This window comes from Drosophila navojoa, chromosome 3 (genome assembly GCF_054131105.1).
Source record: "Drosophila navojoa isolate 15081-1374.11 chromosome 3, UAZ_NAV_1.0, whole genome shotgun sequence".
Classification (NCBI taxonomy): domain Eukaryota; kingdom Metazoa; phylum Arthropoda; class Insecta; order Diptera; family Drosophilidae; genus Drosophila; species Drosophila navojoa.
The window spans coordinates 21,265,860-21,291,580 of NC_142891.1; the positions used below are offsets into that span (position 1 = coordinate 21,265,860).

At 41.0% G+C, this 25,721-nt stretch overlaps 1 protein-coding gene across 3 annotated transcripts in view; it reads left to right on the forward strand.

The window, feature by feature from the left end:
* The window catches only part of IA-2 (tyrosine phosphatase IA-2), a 49,515-nt gene extending 30,374 nt beyond the window's left edge, over positions 1-19,141 (forward strand). For all 3 annotated transcript variants that reach the window (XM_089258250.1, XM_089258249.1, XM_089258248.1), the window contains 9 exons: positions 8,111-8,164; positions 10,202-10,259; positions 10,327-11,757; positions 11,822-11,905; positions 12,006-12,630; positions 12,755-12,976; positions 13,036-13,233; positions 13,297-13,463; positions 13,522-19,141. In XM_089258250.1, the coding sequence (XP_089114376.1) occupies positions 8,111-8,164; positions 10,202-10,259; positions 10,327-11,757; positions 11,822-11,905; positions 12,006-12,630; positions 12,755-12,976; positions 13,036-13,233; positions 13,297-13,463; positions 13,522-13,993 (3,311 nt within the window). In that variant the 3' untranslated portion in view covers positions 13,994-19,141. The remainder of the gene's footprint in view (positions 1-8,110; positions 8,165-10,201; positions 10,260-10,326; positions 11,758-11,821; positions 11,906-12,005; positions 12,631-12,754; positions 12,977-13,035; positions 13,234-13,296; positions 13,464-13,521) is intronic.
* Positions 19,142-25,721: the final 6,580 nt, after the last annotated feature.

Genomic DNA, 25,721 nt, shown 5'->3' on the forward strand with positions numbered 1-25,721 from the left:
CCCTTGAGCATTGGGCGAACCTCAAGCGCCACGAGGCCAGCAATCAGACATTTTGCTGGAAATTCGATTTGATTTTCTGTTTTACATTTCGCATTTTCAGGAATTCCCATTTGTGAATGCGAATACGACTTCAATTGCATGTAACTCATAGGAGCTCATCTTAATGGCAATTTCCCAGAATTTTTGGCCAGACCAGAAGCCAACATTTCTCTATGCAATTCACAACGAATAATTTCTAGAAATTCAGATGATGCACTTCTGGGAAACGAGCTGTATAGGGAATATAAATAGAGAGGCCAGAGATAGCTTGCTCTCAAATAATTTGCGAATTTCGGATGCAAATTAAGCGAATAGAAGAGTGGCAAAAGCTTTTTCCATTCTTATCAATTTGTTTGATAAATAGAGACTAAATGACAATTGTAATTGCCGGAAAGAAGGCATCAACGTGAATATTTATGGCCGCAATTAGAATATAAATGATGTCTGGGTAATTATGGAACGTTTTCCATGCGAATGAGATGTCATAAATTTCGTTTTTATTGTTATCTTTTTCAAATAAAAGCACTCAAACAATTACACAAACAAATGAGCACAGGGGAAAGTCTCATATAAGGCATGAGCATATTTTCTATCAAATAAAATGATATTTCTGGCCAACTCTGAGAGCTAATTATATTTATTTTATTCGTAACCTTCGTTCACGCTTTCAGCTCTTGCTAATGCTCTCAATTATAAATGCAAAGTTCATAGCTAAGTAACTAACTTGTGGGCCGGGCAGCTTGACCCTTTTAATCACTTTAAGGGGATGTCCCTGTAGGCCGAAGACAAATAGAAGCCATCAGCTGTATATGCATTGTGGTCTCTGCTGTTTATTCCACAGTGCACTGTGGTTAGCCGACTCTCTTTGTGTGTGTGTTTGTTCTGAGCAAGAAGCTGTGAAGGACAACTTTTATGTGCTTAATCTGCCCGCTTGTTGCTGCCACACACACACACACACACACACACATAGACAATTGGTTAACTCATAGACCAATAAAAATGAAGATGAAATTTAAAGTTTATATTTATCCGGCACGTTCATTTGAAGTGCAACCTAATGGCGGCCAACAATTCGGGCTAACAAATTCCGCTAGATAAATCAACGCTTAACGCGCTAAGGCAAATGGGTCGGGGTCACGAGGGCCACTCAGCCAAGACTGTGTCGACTCTGTCCGAAACATTTCAAAATTTATGAATTAAATGAGTGTGCATAAATCAGCATACAAAATGAAAAACTGCTTAGCTGGACACAAAAAAGAGGGAGCAAGCAAAAAAAAAAAAAAAAAAAACAGCGTAAGGCGAGTCGAGCCGGAGCGCCAAAGCTGAAAGCCATAAAGTCAAGCAGTGCGAAAAAGTATGTCCGAGCTGCTGATGGAGGCGAAATGACGCCGCTTATTTACACTTCATAAAGCTGAAACACAAAAGCCCCAGACGAAACGTGGCTAAAGCTAAGCTTAAACGACATTGAGAGCTGCATACGTTTCGGCTTATGTCTTTTGTGTGCTCTACAGCAAGAGGGGTCGGCGGATTTCAATGGCCAATGTGCACAACTTGATGATGATGATATAATATATGGCTAAACTAACCTAATCCACAGGCTGGACATATTTGAATAGAGCTGAATTTGGAGTGGATGTGGATGGATGATAGTAATGACATAATCTGACTAAGACTATATGAAACGAGCTTCGGGAATATGTAGAGCTTGCAAAGCTAGTCGAGAGCTACTTTAATTAAAAATTTACTTTGCAGAGCTCTATTGCAGTTAGTATGTCGATATAACATAACAAAACCAATCGATATATGAGTTAACTATTATTGATCTGATCTGTAAAAAAGTACTGAAAAAAAAATAGATTAAATATAATAAAAAATACATATCTGTGGTCTTTTGGAAGAGAAGAGAGCATCGTCAACTGTGGAAAAATCCAGGAGGTGACCAAAAATACTTCGAGAGACGATATTCTTGGGAGCTGCTATCGTAATACAACAGAAAAAAGACTCAGGCGAAACCACCTTAAATTCAGTTCCACCTTAAAACTGCTTTAAATCTAATCGTATAGTCCCATAAATATTACTTCTAATAGACGAACTTTTGCGCTAAGCTTATATATTCTCTATACGTTATTTTTCGAAGGATATTAAAGTATATATTTCTGTTGAGAATAATTAGTCAAAGAAGAAGTAGCAATACAAAAATAAAAAAATAGTTTATCAAAGTTATAAAAAATAGAATTCATATTTGTATTTTTTCTGCCTTTATAGTCTATTCTATTCTATTCCATTATATTCTTTCTATTCTCATATATTAAACTTCACTGCTCTGCAGTGCCCTTCAAAACAAGAGGCAAATCTCAAACATTTCCTTTTTTGTTTATCAGCAGCAAATCTCACATAGAATTGTAGCTAAGTCACACATCTATTATAAATTAGAGTATTATACACTCGGCAACAGCCTCAGCTTGTTTTCCTCTTAGCTACGCTGCAGCTGAGCCCGTAAACAGCTGCACAGCTTTGGATGCTGCGTTGGCTCGGTTGCTAGGCACTGCATTCAGTCTCAGTCCTGGCTTCATTATGTTTTATTTGTTTGTTTGCTTTGCCAGGCATCGCGCTGCGTGTCGCATGTCACTGGCAAGGCATTAAATGCTTGACATAATACATTGGTAGTGCAGATAAGGAGTGTGAGAGGGAGAGACAGAGAGAGGTGAATAGAGGAGAGAGAGAGAGACAGGAGGGGGTATAACTGGCGGCTCGTGTGTCTTGTTATGTTGGTCTTTAACGAGCTGCCGCAGTCGCCGAGCTTTGTGTCTATCATTTCTCCCATGGCATGTTTAGGTAGCTCTGCCTCTCCCTCACCATCTCCCTCTCTCTCTTTGTCACTCTCTTCGCAGTTCACTGTGCTCATCTCTCATTGCGCTCCCCTTGTCTCTGGCCTCTGCTATACACTCGCATTGCCTTTGGCTCTGCTCTGATTTGCTCCTCTTTGGTTCGGCTCCTGGCTCTTGTCTTTGTCGCGATTAATGGTCGCCCTGTTATTATTTATTTCACTTTATATGTGCGTGCGTCTGTGTCTCTGTCGACCCTCTGACAGTTATTCTGGCCCCGGTGCCAGCGCCAGTATCCTGGTCATGTTCTGTTATCCTTGTGGCTGGCCCTAGCCCTAGCCATTGACACACGTTGTCAGCGCATTTTTATGCGAATGCCCCCGGAACAACATCATTATGGCAGAAAAACTCGCATTTTAGGTACACGCACGACCGCACAGTGGGGTAGCAAATTCATTTCTAATTGTCTGTGGAGTCATCAATTATATTCGCGCACATCCCTTAAGCTAGAGAAATGTTCTAAAATATTTCACGGCGAAATTCAATTCAAGACTTGTTGCTGGGCGAGATAAATTGCTTTCCCCTATGTTCCTCTTTAAATTAAAAATTTGTGTATTTTATTATGCTTGCTTGCTGCGACCTTTAGTGACAACATAATCCAGTGTGCCATAACATATTGCTGCACATACTTTTTGAATAATATCGCTCATTAAACTGACAAGCTGGCCCACTGTATGCGAGCCGCAAGATATGCTGTGGCTTTCACTTTTATTCACATTTTTTTCAAATTTTTTATTATTTTGCACACATTACACATACCGCACGTTAGCCCGGACGCTTGTCCTCTGCAGCGCTCACACGTGTCGCTGCTGCGGTCGACAGGCGGCGCAGAGTGGGCGAGAAAATGGAAAAAAACAAACGTGGTTATGAAATAAAAATCTTTTGAAAATTCCTTGACCCGAAAGCAAATAACAGCGAACCAGAGCAGAAGCCACAGAGCGACTAAGTAAACAACATTTGCTGCCAGACGGAGCAGAAATTGAACCTGGACCTGGGCCTGGACCTTGACGTGGACCTGGGACCTGTAAATTGGAGCCCGCAACAGGCTTGTGCATATGACCGTGGACATCAATCAAAAATGCGTCTCAATTGTGGACGTGGGTGTGGCTGTTGACTGTTGCCCGTTGGTGGCTGAAAGCAGTGGAATTTTCAATTTCACCCTGTGGCTGAATTTATTAAATTGTTTGGGGTCCGTTCGCTGTTTGCCAAGCGGCCGAAGCCGTAACCGTAACCATAATTTATGTGAAGAAAAATAAATAATGTGGCTGCGTTGCCATAGAGACATCCCAGCCACTGACAATAACTTGAACAGTTTCCTCCAGCTGCCATTCTCTATAGCTGGCACTATAGGGCCCTCTAGAGCTCTCTAGAGCTCTCTAGTCGTTCTCTGGTTTCAGCTCGTTGACAGACGCTCGAGCTGTAGCGCCAACGTATCAATCACATGAATTGATGCAACCACAAAGGCAACAATGAATGAGTAATGGACGTGCCATGGCTTCAGCACAAGCTGATACGGATAGCATTGATATGCGCTTTGATTTTGATTTGTTATGCTATGCTGCACTCGAAGATTGCAAATCATGGCAAATGCCACCTCAACATGGTGCACAACAGCAAAGGCTGTGCGGACATCAAAGAGCGAAATCATCTCATTACTCAAGCCATATCAGAGCCGGTTACGCAGAAGTCTCATAAAAGAAAGCAGGTCAAGCGAATGGAAAATTATCATATAAATTATATAGCCCAAGTGGCATACTTCAGTCTATCAATCTGTCAGCTCCTTCTCACTCTGTCTCTCTCTCTCTCTCAGTAACACTCAATTGAAAAAGCTGTATCAATTCAAAGAGCCCTCACAGCGTCGTTTTTCCGGCCTCTGCTTGCCACTTGCAGCGGATTCACGCACTTTTTGCAGCAAATCGAGTGCAAATATAAATAAAACTTGCAGCACTCACAAAAAAGGTGGGGGGAGAGCGAAAGCAAAGAGTGAATGAACGTAATGGGGCAATTGGCTGCTGCAACGCGTTTGCCGCGGGCTTTGAAGGCAGTTAGCCTCGTTTCGGTTTATTGGCCGGCCATTTAGCAGGCTCCATTTGGTGCCTGGCCACAAAGCGAATATTTCGGCGTAGGTGGCACAGTGCAAAGTGTGGAATATTGCGCATACGCCACGTTGCGCCTTATCGGAAAAAGCACACTGGCAACGGGTCCGTTCGGGCCGGGCCGGGCTGGGCCCATGCCCGTAGCGACTCAGCACATGAGCCTGCATATTTATGAGGCTCGGCTAAGGACACTGCTTATGGGCTTTGATGTTGAGCGTGATTTGTTTTTCTACGCGTGCCAACCATGTTGACAGACAGCCGGAAAAAAGGATGGCGAACTGGGTGCAGCGGGCTGAGGAGAGGAGCGTTTGCAAGTTTGCCCATCAAACGTTTGTGTTCTTTATAGAGTGGAAGTGAGCTAAGAGCTTGAACGACGGAAGCCAGCTGGCCTGAGTAGGTAGTTCAGAGTGCAGCGTGTATGTCTATCTGAATGGCATACTACAAAATGATAAGTCGTAGGATATAAGAAATGGCTTTTAGTAGAATGAAATCGTTCTCTGTTCTACTCAAATATCTTGGCTTGAGAGAGTGAAGATGTGTTGGCTGAAGGGAATAGAATGTGTGATGCAATCTAGGCTACCTAGGCTGACTGATCCTTCGGAGCTCTTTGAGATCAAATTTCCGGGAAATATATTGGGGCTAATGATTTCCGGGTTATCTAAATTGACGGAGTACATAAATAGGTGCAGTTTAATCATTTTTTTTTTTAATAAAATCAAGGACAATCTATTCGTAAACGGAACTACCTGCTACACTCTGTATAGAGAGTTCCTAGTGGTTTGTCTTCTCGTATGGCATAGCAAAGGTTACTGAAGTAGGATACACGCAGAGTAGAGAGTTTCGAGCGGTCTGGCATAATATAGCGCTTGCATCCAGTCAAAGCTAAGCATCTGCTCTTCTAGCATAAATGATTTGCTGGGATTGCGTTGGTATCTAACTGCAGTGCCTCTTCAGCTCTTCAGCTGGCAGCCAGTCTACTTAGCTAGCCCATGCCCATGCCCATGGCCAGCGTCAATTAGACTGGCAACAAAATTGCTTTTGGCCTACGAGAGATGTATTTTTGCTGGGTATCGTGTTGCAAGTGGCAGCCAGACACGTGCCACATTGGCCTCGTTTGACAGCTATTGACAAGCACTTTTCACATTTATTGACAGTTTGGGCTTCGTTCACGCAGTGCGCTTCAATCTGTCATGTTGACACAGAAGTCGTGAAATTCTTTAGAAATGGCACGCAGACAGACAGACGGCGGCTATTGGCCAACAATGTTGCAGTTGAGTGTGCAATAAACTCGCCCACAAATTGACATTTGATGGCCTGACCAGAATAGGAATAAAATGCGTGGCATGTTCAAAAGGCTGCACTGGCTCTTAATGTGGCTGCTTGACTGCTTTCAGTAGTCACATTCACATTCCACATTCATCTCGACTGACGGATGAAGTCATTTGTTTCCCCTGCGCCTTAAATTAGGCAACACTTTTTTAACAGACTCACAAAATGGGGTCTACTTAATTTGTAATGGCGTGAAAACGGCTAAAAATTATGCATATTATTTCGGGCGCTTATCAAAAAAGGTTCAGGCCTGTGGCATTAAATAGAACGGGCGTGCACTTACAATGTAAACGACTAACGCATACTCTGCAGTTGGGTAGAAAGAGTTTAAAGTGAGCATGGATAAAAATTAACATTATTTCGGGTACAAATTGTAACCGATTTCTCTATAGCTCCAAGATCGTCAACTTTTAATTTGGTTTTAAGCTACAGCTTGATACACAACATTTTCCTGCACTTTCTTATCCCATGTATTATGTATTATATTCCCTAACCCGGTCAGTTTCTTATCAAAGTCAACATCATGCTTATGCTTTATTCAGTCCCCATCTCTCGGGTTGGTCGCAAGAAACCAAATTATGTTGACTGTGGCCGCTTCTGTTTGATGGCAGGGCATGTTAAGTGGCCCTCAAGAGATTAATTTTCAGCCATGCTCGGCCTGCAATTATACAACAATTAAAAAACAAACGCCTAAAGTGCTCAGTCCGCGAGGCCGCTGGCAATTGGGAATGAATGTGGGGTCGTTAGATCCGGGGAGAGCGAGAGAGGAAGAGTGGGAGCGAGGGACAGCAGCGTTTTTTGGTGGGCTGGCAACTAACCCACGGCTGCCCGCACACAAATTACTGCGGCTTAATTAATGGCCAAGAAATGTTGGTGCGTCAACAGGGAAAAGTTTAAGCGCAGCCAAAAGCAGCGTGTTTCGTGTTGACAACCAAAACAGAAAAAAAAACGCAAAGTTTTTCAACAACGGAATGGGAAAGGGAGTGGGAGTTGCTGCTAAGGAGTGGGCGTGTGAGTGGGAGCGAGAGCGGCAGCGGGAGGCAGCGGCTGTCTTCTGCGCGTGTAACGACAGGCGTTGACGTGGGCGACGTGAGCTGTGGCTCATGTGCGCCCCGTCGAAGATGGCGACAAGAAAGTGCCACATTTTTCAGTCTCTTGTCTTGACGTCACAGCCAACAGCCAGCAACAGCCAGCAACAGCAGCAACAGCCAGCAACAGCAGCAGCAGCAACAACAATAGCTTGGTGAGCAGAGCTATTTGACTGAGAAGCATTTTTGGGGATCCTGTCGGGATATTTTGCAGTTTGTCTGTTGCTGTGGGTACACATGCGTGTCTGTGTGTGTGTGGTGAGTGTGTGTGTGTGTGTGCGGCGTGTGTCATGTGCGACATGCTCATAAAAAGCGTTTATTCAACCAAGAGCCAAGCAAGTGCTACATGACACCAACAACAGCAACAACAAAAACTACAACAACAACACAAACAGCATTAGCAACAACAACCGCAAACAGGCAACGACAAAATGGCGACGTGCCAAAACTCTAAACCGTTTGCTGCCGCCACCGCTGCTGGTTCGAGTGATTCGGGTGGTGCCTGTGCCTCGCCAGCATTTACTTGGTGCGGGGGTAATGCTGATTTGGCTTTTACCACATTATTATGTCTTAACTGAAAGTTGTTGTTGTGCCCATTATTCTTGGTTTTTCTTTCGTCTACATTGTGCTAACAACTCTTTCATGTGGATTTCTCTCTTTGTTTTGCTTGCAGGCTGCCAGTTTGTTAGGACGCTTTGCATACCCCACTCCGAGGTCTGTTACGATGGTAAGTTCAGATATCAACGACAACAGTCGATTAACTCTATATACATATACATGTACATGTACACACTACAGCAGCAACAATATCTGATTGTGTGTGCTTATAAAGTGTCAACGAGTGTCTTTATCAACTGTGCAAAAATATTGTATGATGTTTAAAATGGGTGAGGGTTAGGCAATAGATGCATATCTCCGGGTTGCTTGTCGTTAATGGCCTGAAATTTGCCTCTTAGAGAGAACAAATATAGCTGGAGGCAAATAAATATATATATGTATGTGCAGTGTTCTTGCTGAGAGTGCACAAAAATAACTATGTGCATATACATATATGTACATATATTAAGTGCAGTTCATGAGCGTGTGGGTTGAAAATAATAAAATATTGTATTTAATGCATATATTTTCGATTGAGTGTGGCTTGCATTTAAAGGAAGGCAGCCAAGAATTTCAATTTTAGAACAGGTGTCATATTTACCAAAGATAACCCGAGCATGCAACAATTCTCACCCAATTATGCCCGCACATACAAAGAGGAAATCTTGCCTTAGTTCCAATAAACTTGCAGCTGAAAACGTTTCCATTTCTAACATTTTCGTTGAGCATCCGAACAGATGAACTAATGACAGGCTTTGGTGCTTTATCCAAGTGAAGCGTGGACTGCACAGCCCGAGGGTGCTCGATAGCACTAAGTGCCCAATAGCAGGCGAAGCTGCAACATAAAACGATTTCACACACACACACACACGGCAGGCGTGTGTGGGTCACAACCTCGTCGGAGGGAAAGGCGATTGCGAACAGTGACCAGAAATGCACTTCGGACCCAACTGAGGGAAGAGAAAAAAATGGCATTCTGTGGGTCAAATTGCAGCGGGCACATCTGAGTTTTGGGAATCATTTGGTCCCGGCCTGAAGTATAAATTTTCGTATTTGCCCAGTGCTTCAAAGCAAAGCGTATTCGAAAAGCGTAACGGAGGACCAGAAAAGGATCCCCCAAACAATTGGGGGAGCAATGGCAGGACTCGGGGTCTTGGGGATGGGACTAACAGTGCATTATCGAGAACACACTCAATTACTTATGTAAGCGCTGTGAAATTCGTTGACGGCGGGGCCGACAGAGAACAATTGCAACAGCTGCAGCTGCTGCTCGAGAAGAAGAAGAAAACCTGCGAAAAATGGTGCAAATTGCAAGGGAAGAAAATAAAATAGAATGAATTGCTTGACCCCAAAAGCGAAAAATGTTCGCGCTCAAATGTAAAAGGGGAAACTGCACTTGGAAAAATTTGCTAAAGACTTTGAATTGAATGGAAAATGAGGCAAAGGGAAACGAGATAATGCCAAGAATAATGCAAAAGGTATAAATAAATATTCGAGAATATATATTTATAAACTGAAACGAATTTTTAGAAATCGTACGAAAACTCAAATAACTTTGTTGCTAGCCAGGAAATTGTAAGTGAGTAGTGAATTTTATTTCTCAGTGTATTCACTCACATATCTCACATGATATGTCAATGAAATAAATGCTGCAAAGTCTATAGTCAAGGCTGAGTCTATAAGATTAGCCTCGATTTCTGACAGTGTGTCGACGCCCACGCTTAGAAAGTTTATGTGAAATGGAAGCTGCACTCAGAAAAATTGAAATCAAACTCAGAGAACATAGCAGGGCTCTGAGCTGGCGGCACACCCCAAAGTGCAAACAATATTTAATGGTTTTTTATCAGTGTATTCGCACACATGTCGAGGTATTTATTATATGGGGAGCTGGGAGCCGCAGTCGCAGTCGCAGTCGCAGTCGCAGTTTTTTCAGCCCAGACCGCATTTACATTATGCAAATGAGGTTCGAGACTAGCGGCAAGGATATGCATTTAAACGCTCGTAAATCAGGGTGAAAACAAAAGGTAGCCAATGTGTTGGTTAATGGGTGAATGCGGGGGTGTTGGGCAGGCGTTGGTGAAGAGATTGTGTTGTAGTCATTGTAAGACACGCGCTATTAATGCAGTTACATGGCCTATTAAAATTGTGCATAATTTGCATTCCACAGACAACATCTTTGGGAAGTGCATTCCGACCACTGGAGTTGACGTCGAGGACATTGAGAAGTAATTATCCTTGTCGCAATTTGCATGCGAGTGCGGCGCGCTAATTGTGTTGTCTGTCTGTTCGCAGGACACCACTCACCGAGGACCAATCACGTCTGCTGGCCACCATGCTGGAGGAGCTGCAGGGCGCCGGCCTAGGCTGGGACCATCATTACGTGCAGTGCCGCATCCAGGGAGCGCTCTTCTCGCTGCAGCGCCAACAGCAGCTGCCGCCGAACCTCTGCGCCAACTTGGCGCCAGCGCCACCCGACTATGGCGATCCGGCGAGCGCGTTAGCCTATGTGCGATTCACGCCGCCGGAGGCGGAGCAGCTGGAGTTGAGCAATGCGGACTACTTGGATCAGACGCAGCCCAGGCAGCAAGCGCAATTCTATCCGGCGATGCACAAGAAGCAGCCGCAGGACAGCGGCTTCAATAGCATCCTCCATCAGCTGCAGCTGCAGGATCGCCGTCGGCTGCGTCACGATCCCAGCGAGCTGGAGCACTTTGGCAAGCTGGACGGGCATATGAAGAACTCACAACTGGAACTTCCGAGTGTGATGGATGCGTTTTTGGACACGGAACGGCAACGGATGGCCATGCGCCTGGCCGAGCAGGACGCCAAGGCGGGCAGTCCACGCAATCGGCTGGAGCTCTACCAAATACTGGCCGCCTCCGAGCCCGATCCGCAGCCCTATCAGCGCAACCAACAGCCAGCCAATGCCATGGACGAGCTGGAGGCGATTGTGGAGCAGCAGCAGCAACAACAGCAGCAGCAGCAGTCGCAGTCCCAGGACCCGGATCCGCCGTCGGCAGCACCCGGCTTTCTGCCCGAGGAGCTAAACGAGTCCAGTGAGCTCTATTTTCCGGACAACTATGCGCCGTTCAAGCGTCGTGGACAGCAGCTCAAGCACTCCTTCTTCCGCGAACTGGCCAAGGAGCAGGGCCTGGCCCAGGAGCCGTTGGCTCCGCTGCCTGCCCAGCCAGAGTTGATGAAGCGACGCCCCAGCGACAACGACGTCAATGTCCAGGAGCAGGAGCTGGCGTTCGAGACCAGTTTGCGCCGCAATTCGCTGACACCCTTGGAGGAGGAGGCCATGCTGGCATCCAACAGCTATCCGCGCGCGCTGCACAACCAGCGCGTCTACACGGAGGGTGGGCTGTTGTTGGTGCCGCAGGACGAGCAGCAGCAGGACTCGGCGCAGGCGGACGAGCCAGCGGACATCAAGCAAGCGCTGCTGGCCAACATGCTGGGATTTGCGCGTCACGAGCGACTCGATGTGAAGAAACCGGGTCCCCAGCTAGGTCCGCCATCCTCTGAGCAGAGCAACCAGCTGGAGACGGAGAAGCCGCTGCATGCCAAGGACGTCAACAAGGAGGTGTTGCCCGCTCACATCAAAGGCGGCGATGTCAACGAGCCATTCAAGAAGAAGAAGGTCGTCAAGGAGCAGCACTCGGACGAGGATCATGCGCCGCACACCGTAGACACTGAATATGCACATGTGTTCGTGAAGAACCCGTAAGCTCAAGCTAATGAAAATCTAAGCCGAATTCCCTGAATTCAACTCTCTCTTTCCACGCAGCATTGACAGTTGGTACGATGGGCAGCGCATCATGAATGAGCTGGCGCAAATACTACACATGCAGGGATACTTTTCTTATTTAACGTAGGTTCTATGAGCAGTGGGTCTCAAGTACAATGACCTATTTGATAATTTTCGAAAACTTTGTTTATTTAATCATTGCTCATCTCTATATGCTCTGCAGCGTTCAACCGCACGAAGTCAGCTTCCGGGTGGACTCAAACAACCCCGAGCGCAAGACGGCCGCTGATGTGGCTCGCTACATCAATGAGAACCGCGGCGTCAAGAACAACATTCAGCGACGCGTCGGCTTCTATGTGCTGCACGCCGGCGTCGGCGATCGGGTCAAGGATCTGCGCGATCCGGGCATCTCTGCATCGCCCATCGAGCTGGCCGAGCAGGGGCCGGATGTGACCCACATAATGGCCTACATGTTCGCCGGTGCAGGCGCCGCGGCTGTGATTGTGATCTTTGTGACGCTCATTCTGATCAAGCGGCATGATCGCAAACGCGACAAGCTGGGCGGCCTGCAGACGGGCATGTCGGGTGCGGAAAGCTGCAGCAAAGACTATCAAGAGCTCTGCCGCGCACGTATGGCCGGGAAGAATGGCAACACAACGACTAGTGGTGCTGGTGGTGGTGGTGTCGGTGGTGGTGCCAATGCCACCGATCAGGCGCACAGCGGACGCATCACCTCGCTGAGCAAGGAGAACGAGGGCCGGCCGCCATCATCACGCTCCAGCACATCCTCATGGAGCGAGGAGCCAGCGTTGACGAACATGGACATCTCAACTGGACACATGGTGCTGGTGAGTATAGAAAAGAAACTGATTTAAGCTTGCTCCCGTTCATTCCAGTCCAACGGTCTGCTCCAAAGGGAGTGCGGTAAATCAAGGAAAACTGTTTCTTCTAATCCAATCTCTCTTTCTGCAGTCATATATGGAGGATCATCTGCGGAACAAGGGCCGATTGCAGCGTGAGTGGGAGGCGCTGTGCCGCTACGAGGCCGAACCTAGCGCCCGAGATGCCGCCTCCCAGCCGCAATGCGCTAACCTGAATCGACCCGGCGCTCCGCTGCCCTACGATCACTCGCGGGTGGTGCTCAACCATTTGGCCAATGCCGAGGGCCTGGACTATGTGAATGCGTCAACTATTGTGAGTAGATGTGACTAAGGCGTAGTAATAAATTCACTTAATCACTTAATTGCAATCAGACCGATCACGATCCTCGTGCACCCGCCTATGTGGCAGCCCAGGGGCCGTTGCCCTCGACCTTGGCGCACTTTTGGCAGATGATTTGGGAGCAGGGCGCTGTTGTCATAGTCGCCCTCTGTCGCCTGCAGGAGAACGGAGAGGTGGCCTGTGCGCGCTACTGGCCGGAAGAGGGTGCGGAGGTTTATCACATCTATGAGGTAAGCGAACTCCGACCGACTCCGTTCGCAAACAAAAACTAAACTAAGCTCTGTTCGCCTTAGGTTCACCTGGTTAGTGAGCACATCTGGTGTGATGATTACCTCGTACGTTCTTTCTACTTGAAAAACTTGCGCACTAGCGAAACACGCACCGTGACCCAGTTCCACTTCCTGTCCTGGCCGCAGATGGGCGTGCCGCCGCAAGCGAAGGCGCTGCTGGACTTTAGACGGTGAGTCGCTGAGGATAAATATATCCTCTCTTTGTATTAACTCTGCTGGGCTTTGCAGCAAGGTGAACAAGTCGTATCGTGGTCGCTCCTGCCCCATTGTGGTGCACGGCAGCACTGGCGCCGGACGCACTGGCTCCTACATACTGTTGGATCTGGTGCTGGGACGCATGAACAAGGGCGCACGTGAAATAGACATTGCCGCCACACTGGAGCATCTGCGAGATCAGCGAGCTGGCCTGGTGGCCACGCGCCAGCAGTTCGAGTTCGTGCTGATGGCCGTGGCCGAGGAGGTGCATGCCATACTGAAGGCTCTGCCGGCGAACACGTCGGGCGAGAAACGTGAGCTGGACAAGGACAATGGCGCCACCAAGGAGACGCTCAAGGAGGACAAGGCAAAGGAGGCCGCCGAAGAGGAGGCGCCGACCAGCAGCAGCAAAGCAGCAGCAGCCGCCGCAGCCAAAGAGAAGGAGCAGTCCAAGGAGGCCACTTCCAAGGACTCCAAAGCGTCCGCTGAGCAGAAGAAGAAATAGGCGCGCGGATAAAAAGCAAAACAACAAAACAAAATGAAACCAAAAACAAAAAACCAAATAACAAAAATAATAATCCTTTAGTTTACATCACGTTTGTTGCAGCGTTTCGGGGGTCTAATTTAGTTGTTGTAGCTAGTATTAAAGTATACACATTGTTTTTTTTTATGCAATTTATGTTGAAAGGTCTAAGCACTTGGAAGGTTCGAAAAGGGCTCAACATGGTCGGCCAGAGTTGGATACGCATTAACTGTTCAGTTGTTATATAAAAACAAAATTTCTATATATATATGTATATGTAAAGAGCTATATGTATATGTATATCTTAAGCCTATGTTCAGCACAAATTGCACCACTTGATGGCAAGTGAAAGAAAAACCAAATAATTTTACAGCGCTTGCAATGCTGCCACAGAGCTTGCCCCATCGCCAGCATGCTGCAACGGGTTCGCACACCAGCCCGTGTCATCCGTTGAGAGCGTCTCTGGCTGGGGTCAACTCAAGCTGGTGGTCGCATTCGGCGCGCCGCACATATATTTCTATCAAGTACATGAATATATATAAAACGTATGTAAAAGTATGAGAAACAAAATTTGAGTGTTATCACGACAAATATTTATACATACATATATACATATATATATATATGTTATATATATATACATATACATGTGTAGCTGTTAAGCATTTAAATTCAATTATGAATGCATTTTATCTATCGATGTTGGCATAAAACATTTAAAGCAAACCACGCATATGAATACCCTTTGATTTTTGGTGTGCATATAAACCTCTAATCGATGTGCTTGAAATAATCAGCGGGAAAGATGATCAAGAAATATGAACAACAAACAACAAAGAAACTAAATGGTATACATATGCCAATAACAACAACAACACGCGACACACATACAACATACATATACATATACAAGAGCAGACATATACAACTCTACAAATATATATATATAAATATTTATATATATATACCGCAAGAGGATGATTGTAAAATTTGTACCTAAACGAAGGAAGAAACGCAAAAAGTTCTATTTACAAAAAATTTAAAATAACTGAAAACCAAAAAATGCAGATACAAAAGCTATTGATGTGTACGACAATTACTTATACAAGTTTATTATATATTGAAAAAAAAAAACTCTATATATTATAAATATATATATATATATACAATATACATTATTCATATACAATATGGTGAGTGTCAATATTTATATTATATTATATTATATGGACTAACTACTATATCTGAGTGTAAATTTTCAGCAAAGCATATTTAAATATTGTTTTACCAACCATATGTGTGCAAATTATTATGTCTATATGTATACATAATCTCTCTATTTGTTCAGTTCTCTCATTAAACCAAAATCCCAAAAGAATTTATTTCGAACCGAAAACCAAAAACCAAAAACCAAAAACCAAAAATGAAAAATAAAAAACTTACCAAATCGGCACTAGGCTCAGCGAGTTCGTGCAGTTTGTGGCCAGCGCTTTAAACTCATGTATTTCTCATCTGATTTCGAGGCAGCTAAAAGCATTGCTCGCAAACCGTTCGCACTCGCCGATCCCCTAGGAACTTGTCGAAGCAAATGTTTAGGAGGGTGTGTCACACACATATATGGAGAAGAAGAAGATAGCGCAACATCTAGAAATCGAAGCTTTAACAACACACAAAATTGTTAATTAATGCTTTCGCCGGCATGCAATAGAACATGATAAGAAAATACTAAGTACACATATACAAATACAAACACAACAACAAAAACAACAACAAAATACATATACAATCAAACACTCATATACACAAACACATCACATGAAAATACGATTCAAACTAAATGAAATCCCCACTCAGGCATGACCCTTTGAATGTTTCAAATGGACTATTAGATAAATGTTAAACAGGAACTAAGAACACATGGTTTAGGTGCGGTATCTAAAAAATACTGCATTACACGTTACACTAAACACAAAACAACGGAATCGCCACAATGATACAAATGACTACAAAAGATATCCACAACTGACTAAAGATAATACAAATTAGTTATGTAAGTGCAAATTATTCAAAAACAAAAACCAAAAAAAAAAAAGAAAACTAAAAAGAATATATATAAAAAATACCAAAATATAATACATTCCTTTATGGACAAAAGAACAGGAGCAGCTGAGTTGATTAAACGCAGTGTCTGAAAATGTATGTATTTAAATGCAAATGCTGCAAGTTAGCACAAAAATTACTGCAAAAAAATACCCATAAACAAAAGAGAAATATTAAAATAATTAACAGTTTGCTGTAGCAGTTGGTGTTAAACAAAAATACATGCGTTATTTGTAGTTTGAGAAAAACTTTTTGAAAAAACAAAAATCAAATGTCAACTAAATAATGTTAAGAAAATATCAAAAACGAAAAAATTTAACTAGACGCAATATTTGTTTGTTAGTATTTCCTTCGTTACAATGACAAGATTCATTAAATACTTTTAAAAAAAATTACACAAACACAACACAAAAGCAAAAACAATATTACAATAACTGTGGCAGGCCCACCAACAACTTCGGGCTTGCAAAAATCTCTTAAAAACTATTATTAACGTGGTAGAAAGTATAAATAAAAAATACAATTTAAAGTTTACAGTTAAAAAAAAAAAAAAAAACACTTAAGAAAACGACAATTTAATATTTAGTAGTGAGTTTTTTCCATTAATTTAACAAAATGTTTTTCAGTGTTTATTAAATACAAATTGCAACCAAATATTTCCAAATGTTCTTCGAAAAAACAAATTAAATAAGTGTACTAAACCAAAAAGAAGAAGACGATTAACTCTAAATGTATTGTAGTAAAAAGTATATTAACTATATAAAAGGCAATTATTATTGATGTATATTCGACAAAAACAATTATATTATATTCAAAAGCATACAACCATGCGTAGCAAATTGAACGGAACTTACAAAATAACACAGGCAAAACTAATCATAATATAATAAAAATTAAAAACAAAACATATATATATATACTTATATATAGAAATATATATATAAATATATTTATATATATGTTATAAATATAATAAAAGCGTAGTTCAGGCACAGAAGTTATCATTTCTTAAAACTATTTTCATTGATGGTGTAACATAGATATACAAAGAACTAAAAAAAAAAAAATAACTATTCTAAAAAATGCAAAATTGACAAAGATTTTGACAATGCTTAGGCAAAAACAAAAACGGTACATAATGACCCCGAAGTCTTGCTCTCACCACAGCTCCCGCTGGAGTGCAGAGAGCGAGGCTTCCGATAATTTTAGTAATTATAGTATGGATAAAAATACATACCAACAAAGCTAGCATCAATTTGTTAGCTGAATTCCATCGAGAGCAAGCAACGATCGCTGTCCGAGTACAGCTGGCACAGATACATAAATACAAACCGTGGACAGACCTGGACAGACTTAAATGACCGACGGACTGCATACAAAATGGTTTGAGTTCCTAGTTAAACGCAAGCTGACTCTGAAGACGTAGACTTACCGACGGACATTCTGGACTGGCTGTAAATACGCACATCTAAGCATTGGACGCCCTGAAAAAATACTACAAACATTAAGAAAAATACTGACCTAGACATGGACAATACAAAGCTAAAAATGGTTTGGCTATATCTTAAAGCGTTCATCGTAACATTTCTCTCGATCGAATTCCGAGCTATCAACTTGATGCAGCATTGTTTCTAGATTAGTGTGAAATACATATGACGTTCAACATGATTTGTAACAAAAGTACTAAAACTTAACAAAACTTTGGCTTATTTCGATATGTTAAATGTCTCAGTTTCTTGAATAAACAAAAAAGAAAATGAAAATATACAAATACAAATAAATACAAAAATAAAATATGAATATCCACATAACATGCATATTTGTCACACATTAAAAACTATGCGTGTTGTAATTAATTAAACCATACATATATATATAATAATAAAAATCCAGAAAATTAAATATATGTATGTATATGGGAAAATATGATACAAAATATTGCTGTATATTTCAATTAAATAAAATACAACTTAAGCGAAGTCAAATACCAAGCGCAGGCTTTCATACATTTTTGGAAAAGAAATGAGAAACACAAATTATGAAATTATAATATATAAGTTTGACAAATATCGATGTGTATAACATATATAAAAATATTTATATATACATAAATAAATATATATCGCTGTTTAGCCACTTGGCGAAATTTGTGTTAACGAAACATTTAAAAAAAAAAGTGCATAAAAAATAATTACAAAAAAAATTGTAAAACCAGCAGAAAAAATTATGCTGGCTGAGGCCACTTAAAATATACTAAAAATATATGAAAAGAAACATCAACACGACTACACGAAACGAACAAAATGACACACATTAACATAAACAGGCAACAACATGTTTATGGTCATACCTATTAAAGGTTTTTTGTGCAAGCATAATTAAGAGATCAATCTACATATATGTATTCACGTATATATATGTATAACGTAATATATTTAAATTGAAATCGATATGCAATTTAAATATATATCTAAATGTACACAAAAAATAATAAACAAATAAAACTATATATAAATGTATACTTCAATTATTTACGACAATTACATACATACATACAAAAAGAAAAGAAATATATATAAATGTTATTATTCAGCAAAACAAAAACCAAATAAAAACAAGTAATTTAATTGAATCGATCGATATATATATAATAATCTCCATCGGAGCAAACGAGAGATCATATATCTAAATGTAACGCGCCATTGTGTAATATGCGCTACATATACTAAATAAATAAATATATATGTATACATACGTATATAATCCAATATATATATATATATTTATATATATGTATAACTGGATGTATAAATGTAAATCAAAACAAACACAATTCAGAACATTGATGATTAGCAGAGCAAGGAAACAATGACAATTGATTATGATAATGATGTCATCAATTATGTAGAACCGGTAATAATTACGATTATTATTATAATACAAACAACAAAATAATAAAGAAACCCTTGAAAAAAAAAAAAAAAACAAGAACCATAAACAGATCTCAAAACCAAAACAAAGGAAAAACAATCCCATAAAAAGTTCACTCAAATCGATTCTCAGTGTATTGCACTTAAATGTGAAACCGAATAGCTGCGAGCACGAAGAAATATATTAGTAACACTGTCTAACAAGAGTAAGCGAAAGGTCCATTCAAGTGGCCGCAAAGCTACCAAACACTGTAAACACAACACCACTTAACTTTTCCACAGTAAGGCGTGCATGGAATTGCCATTGCACCCATTGCTATATACATAGGAAATATCTCTCTACATAGTTTGTAATCTATCTCTGTTCAACCGACAGTTACAGGATTGGAGAATCTCAATCAACACAGGCACACCTACATACACACACATATATACAGACAACTATGTACGTCCCTTACAACACTGGTTAAGGTAACAAACAATTTTCCCTTGGTTCCACAACAAATTCATTTCCTATGGCTAAATATCTGTGTGCATATAATTTTTTTTCAGCTTCCCCATTTTTATTAAATTTTATGGCAATTGGCGCTCACTAAGTTTATCTGATATCACTCAGATTATTCAAATTTTTCCAAAATACGTTTATTTAAAATAGAAATATTTTTGAAAATGCAAAAATATTTTTAATTAATTAATTTAGTCAATATTTTGATTCCACATTTGGTTCAACTGAAATTCAAAAAATATTTTTATACTTTATATAAAATTATATTATTGAAAAAATATTTTCGTGAAATTTTGTAGTCTTATAAAAAATATATCTATACATATATTTTATAAGAATAATTTCGATTGGCTTTAGGAGAATCTATCAAAATCTCAAATATTTGTTATGAAAAATAATTGGCTTTTGAAAAATATATGTTTTTCCCCAAAAATAATTTTTGTTCTTTCCCAAAAAATTGGCAATTTGGCAATTCATTTAAAATTTCTATATTTTAAACAAAACTACACAGATGGACAACTTGGCTCTAGGCTAGGCCAGTCCAGTTGTCGTCATACCTCTAATCCTAAAGCAAATATTCATTTGCATTGAAAAAGTAAATCAATCAAAGCTTCCAAATGAAGAAACTAAGAAACTAAGAAAATGCGCACGGCAGCGCTAAAAGCAGATGCACTAAATTGTTTTTTTGTTGTTTTTTGAGAAACATTCGGCCAACTATATGAAATACACATAAAGAAAAGTACGCGTACTGCAGGTCTAAGGAACGTAATTATAAAAAATATGATCAGTACATATATAGAGTATAGGCAACGCTGCGATTCCAATTCAATTTCTCCTGGGAAATGTTGATCGATCGCAATATATATTATTGGGGGTGGGTTAAACCAGTAGGTTCCTCGCCTTAGAGTATTTTTTTTGGGATACTCTGCAAAGAGTCCCATCCCTAGCAAATGGAGCAAGTCCTAGCTACATACATAACCAAGAACAGAAGTGTTTACACTGAAAAAAAAAGGTATATATATATCTAGCCAAAAAACATATTAAGCACATTCACTATGCGAAATACTCGTTAATCAATATATATATAAACAAATACTCACATATTTTATCCATTGGTGTAAAGCAAGCATTGAAAAAAATACAAAAAAAAAAAAGATAAAATTAAAAAAGAAGAAAATAAGAAAAATTCCTTTGAAAAAAGGACAACAAAAATCTGGCGACATTTTTTATTTGCATAGATCGGACTCTCTATATTTATATACATATGTATGTTATTTGGATTAAAGGCAAACCCAGTTTCATTTCACCTCATTTTTGTAATGTAATGTGAAAGGAATCACACGCTTATCGCATAGCGTCGAGCACTTGTGTCCGACCTGCACAATGTGCACAGACACGCCCCTAGGTGTAGCACTCCTTGCCAAGCCAGCCCGCACACCCGCTAAGATTCGCGCCCATTGCCGATTGCCCATTGCCCATTGCCACTTGCCACCCCTTTTCGCCGCTTCGCTTTGCAGAACAAAGCAAAAATACCGCGCCAAAAAATACACACAACATATAAATAAATAATAATGAAACTAGCAGAAAATCGGGTCATAGCCAATTTTATATGCTAGCGACTGCTGTGGTGGTTCAACCGCATCTGAGTTGCCCTGCCCCCTGTGCGTGTATGTGTGTGCGAGAGTGTGTGTGTGTGTGTGTGAGTCTGTGTGTATGTTTTTTTCGTGTTTTCAATTTCATTTGGTATTTTGGCACAATTTCAGCTTTCGTCTGGTTTCTGTTCGCCTGTTCCGTATGTCGGAACATTTCTTTGAAATGCCGCAATGAAAGGCAAAAAGCCGCCGTGCAAACGCTTTGATGATTTTCCGCATGCCGCCGCACCACCAACCACCAACCACCAACGTGCCAACAACCAACAACTACAACAACAGCACACCAAGCGACAGCCAGCGACAAGGAACGATTTGATGACTGCGTTTCTCTCACACTCTCGCTCTATCTCTCTCGCACTCTCTCGATCTCGTTCATTCTCTGGCTCTGTTTCCTTTTTTTTTTTTTTGGCCGTCTGATGATGATGTTTGTTGCTGTTTGCGTTTGCATTTGCCATGCCCGGCATATCAATTTAGGGGAGTGGCATGCGTGACGCTTAACTGAACGAGATTATAGAGTCTTCTCACTCCCAATGCCCACAAGAGACCCCCGACCCACAGGCAGCCACAGAGTGCCACAGAGTGCCACAGTGTGCCACAGTTTGCGGCAAGCTCTTTGTTGTTTCTCACTGCAGCTGGGCGTTGCCGTAACAGGAGCACGAGGAGCGGCGATAGCGACAGGAAGAGGAAGAGTAACAGGAGCACCAGACATTCAGACTCGACTCAGCGCGCAACATTAACAACAACAACTAACACAACAACAGCAACAAAGGCGCCCAGAGCAATTCTCTTGATTGCAGTTTTGATTTACTTAGCTGGCTTTAGTGCTTAATTCATCAACGCCTTGCCTTACAGGTGGGATATGCTTGATTGTAGATGTAGCACAGGGTATATAAGACGGTCAATAAGACTTGCCTTGCTTCGGAAGCTTTAAACTGTGTGTGATCCAGCGGTCTATGAATAAAACTCAAGCGGTTTGCTGATGACATTACTATGGAAATTTAATTTGTCACATATTTTTGTAAAAATGTTTTTTATATAAAGTTATGTAATTGCAATTAAATGAATTGTTCTTTATTATTCTGTGTTTCAGCATTTACAGTTTGTATATATATTTTTATATATTTCCTATTATTATAATAAATTTTGTCCACTGTACTTAGGATCTGATCCAAGGCACACAGTATGTTAACTCTGAACATTCTCACATACAGATGGCGCCACAAAGTGGTTTTGTCTTACGTTTGACTGTTTACAGCTTGGTGACGCAAACAAGCTACATCAATTTATAGCTATAAGAGATGTGAGCTAAGATTTTATGTATTGCAGAAATAAATAATAAAGAGTGTTTACTATATAGATATAAATATTGCTTATATAAATATTGTATCAACTCATTTTGAAATCAATAAATGGAATATTTAAATCAGCTATAAAAGTTTCCTATAAGCCATACGCTAATTCTTTGATGGTTGTTATCTTAGCTAAGCAAGTTCAACTGGCACTATCAAACAGTAGATGGCGCCACCTGCAACTAGTTGCTGTCTGTTGCCAACAGCTGGCGTCAGTTCGTGCAACTCGTAAAAGTACATAAGCAAATGTTTTTAAAATACAATTGTCACAAAATGCGACAATTGAATGTGAGTGCAATTAGATCGTCCAAGCAATGAATTGATTAAATTAAATAAATTACTATATTTAGAGCAGATATCGATTTAATTAGTGTTGGCAAAACAAATGCATGAAAATTATTTTTAGATATTCAAGTAAATATTTTGATGTCAAGGTGTTGACCTAATAAAAGTCAAATAATTCATATGCAAAGCCAAAAACTCGCGGTTCGTAAAAAATTAATTCAGAAAATTGAATAAATTACGCGAATTATGTAACAGGCGAACAGAAATCGATGCCAACAGAAAGCAGCAGCAGCAGAAGTCGAGGCGAGGCAGCAGCAGCTACCGCAGAAGTTGAGAACCGTTTAGGAGCACTCAAATACACGCACACTGACACACAGTCTCTCACATACACACACACACGCGCGCGCGAAAGCATTGAGAAACTGAGCACACACACGCAGTTGAGGAAAATGCTTTTCCTCCAAAAAGTCAAATGAAATAAGTATGTGAAAGAAGAAGAGGAAGCAGCAGCAGCAGCCGGCAACACTTGAGGCAGATAAACTCAGTCGAAGGGGCAGCAGCTGCTGCTACGAGTGAATGTTTGGCCATAAAACATTTTTTCATGTGTCTGAGGGGTGGCCGGCAGCGCGAAGAGGGGGTTGCAAATGTCTCGTCTGGAAAATGAATGTTCAACAGATACAGCCAGCGGATTGAGGGAGATGGCGAGATAGGGAACCGAGGCGAGAGCAAGCGAGAGCGTGCGCTGCGTGGAAAATCATCAAAGGTTGCCGCAGCGGCGTTTCGCCTTTGTGCCAAAATCCTCAAAGGAATTTTCCGATATTTGTAGCAGGCGCACAGCAAACGCCAGTTGGAAAAGTTGACCAAGAAAACCCAACAAAATAGACATACACACATACACACTCGCTCACACACACACACTCAAACTCAACCAATGAATTTTCCGACGATATATATTTTTTTTCGCTCAGGGAGAAAATTCGCTTTTCATGTGTGCCAACACACGTTCATATGTGTATGTTCGCGTGTGTGTGTGATTTATCGATGAGATGCTGCGACGTCAGCGCTGACGTCGATCCATTTCGGCGAGCAGATTTTATTTGGCGATTTTCCCTCACGTTTTCCACAGTGATGTCACTCAGCCAGGCAGCCAGCTACCCAGCTGGGGAAAAACCCACCTGACCACTGTTCATATTCAATTTTGAATGCATTGTTTAGCATCGGCTTAGAGCATAAGCATTAAATTGTCATTTTTTATTAGCCGCTAAGCCTCGGCGTTGCCAATTTTGGTAGCGCATAAAAAAATCTATTGATTAAAAATTCATTCAGAAATGGACATTCAGACATCAACATAAAGAAAAAAAAAAACGATTCAAATGAAGAGGAGCACTTAATGGCTACGTTTAGAGCTGATAATGGAATGTGGGCTAAGGCCCTACAGCTAGGGCTGGAGGAGTGGCAGGGGAAGTGGGTAGAGTGAGGCAGTGGAGTGGAGTGGATGCCAATAGATGACACATGAATGGATCAATGATTGACGCAAGCGATTTTGATGAGTGTTCTATGAGCGTGTGTGAGTGAGAAGAACGTCCAGTGAGAGATGATAACTACTAGATACCCTTTATATGGTTGAGAGTTGAAGATGCCCACATATAGGAATAATAAAATTAATGCAAATAGTGGGAAATATATTTCTTACAAATAAAAAGATTAAAAAATAATAAGAAATTACTGTTTCAAAACAAAAAACTTGCGTAATGAAATAAAAATGAAAATAAATTAAAAATTAAAATAAAATAAATTAAATGAAATTTATTCAAAAATTTAATTTATACGCAAATGTAATAATGTTTTTGTTTAATTTAATTTTTGTATATATGAGCCCTTATACTTATTTTATTTTGAAAATAGAAAAGGCTTTTTTTGGTTTGCACAAATATTATTTTACAGATTACTTTTTCTCGCTCAATTTGCTATATATATTTCATCGGCATTTCATACCCATTTACAGGGTACAAAATAATTTGACTCCAGCTGGCAATTGAGAGACATTAAGAGTCATATAAATGTCAGTGTCAGCAGTTCGCCCCCAAGCATAAATCAATAAAGACGAACTTATTTTTGGCACGTCTGGCAGCTGGTCCATAAGGGCACAAGCGATTATGGTCATGATTATGCGAATCAAAAGCAGATGCAGTTTCCAAATCACATACGAGCTCCAGCTTCGGCGAACTCTGAGTTTGGCGCGTGCCTTGCAGCACAATAAAAAGCAAAAAATTTTGGCTAACAATCTTTGTTTAGTCTGCTCGAACACTCTTTGGCCAGGGACGGGCAAAGCGCGCGGGGCATGCCATAGCATTCGCTTTGGCATTTCAAACAAATGTTGCAATCGGCAATTTGGCTCAACGCGAGATGTGCTGCAAATAAAAATTCGTATTATTTTTAGATTCGTATTATTTTTGTTGTTTTCTGTTTTTCGCAGAGGCGACCAAATGTCTACAAAAAAAAAAGAGACATATTGTTGTTGGTAGCAGGCGGGGCAGTGGGCGCTGATTGCGAAAACATGCCGCTTAAAATGCTTACTAATGTCCGCATTTGTTTATTTGTATACATATATGCAATATGTGTGCTCAATGATTCACAAACTTTGTGCGCTTGATTAGTCAGCTGAGTAAATACATAAAAATCTAAGTAGAAACTCTGAAGCGAATGCGCAATGCTCGGAGAGTGGCAAACAAAAAAGATTGCTAGAGTTGGTGACTGTCAAACTGTAACTAAAGAGAAGTTGTCTTTCAACTGTGGCATCTGAAAAGATGAATACTTTAATATGAAAATAAAAGAAAATAAAATACAAAGGCACAGTAAAACATGTTTATAAATATATTATTATAAAAT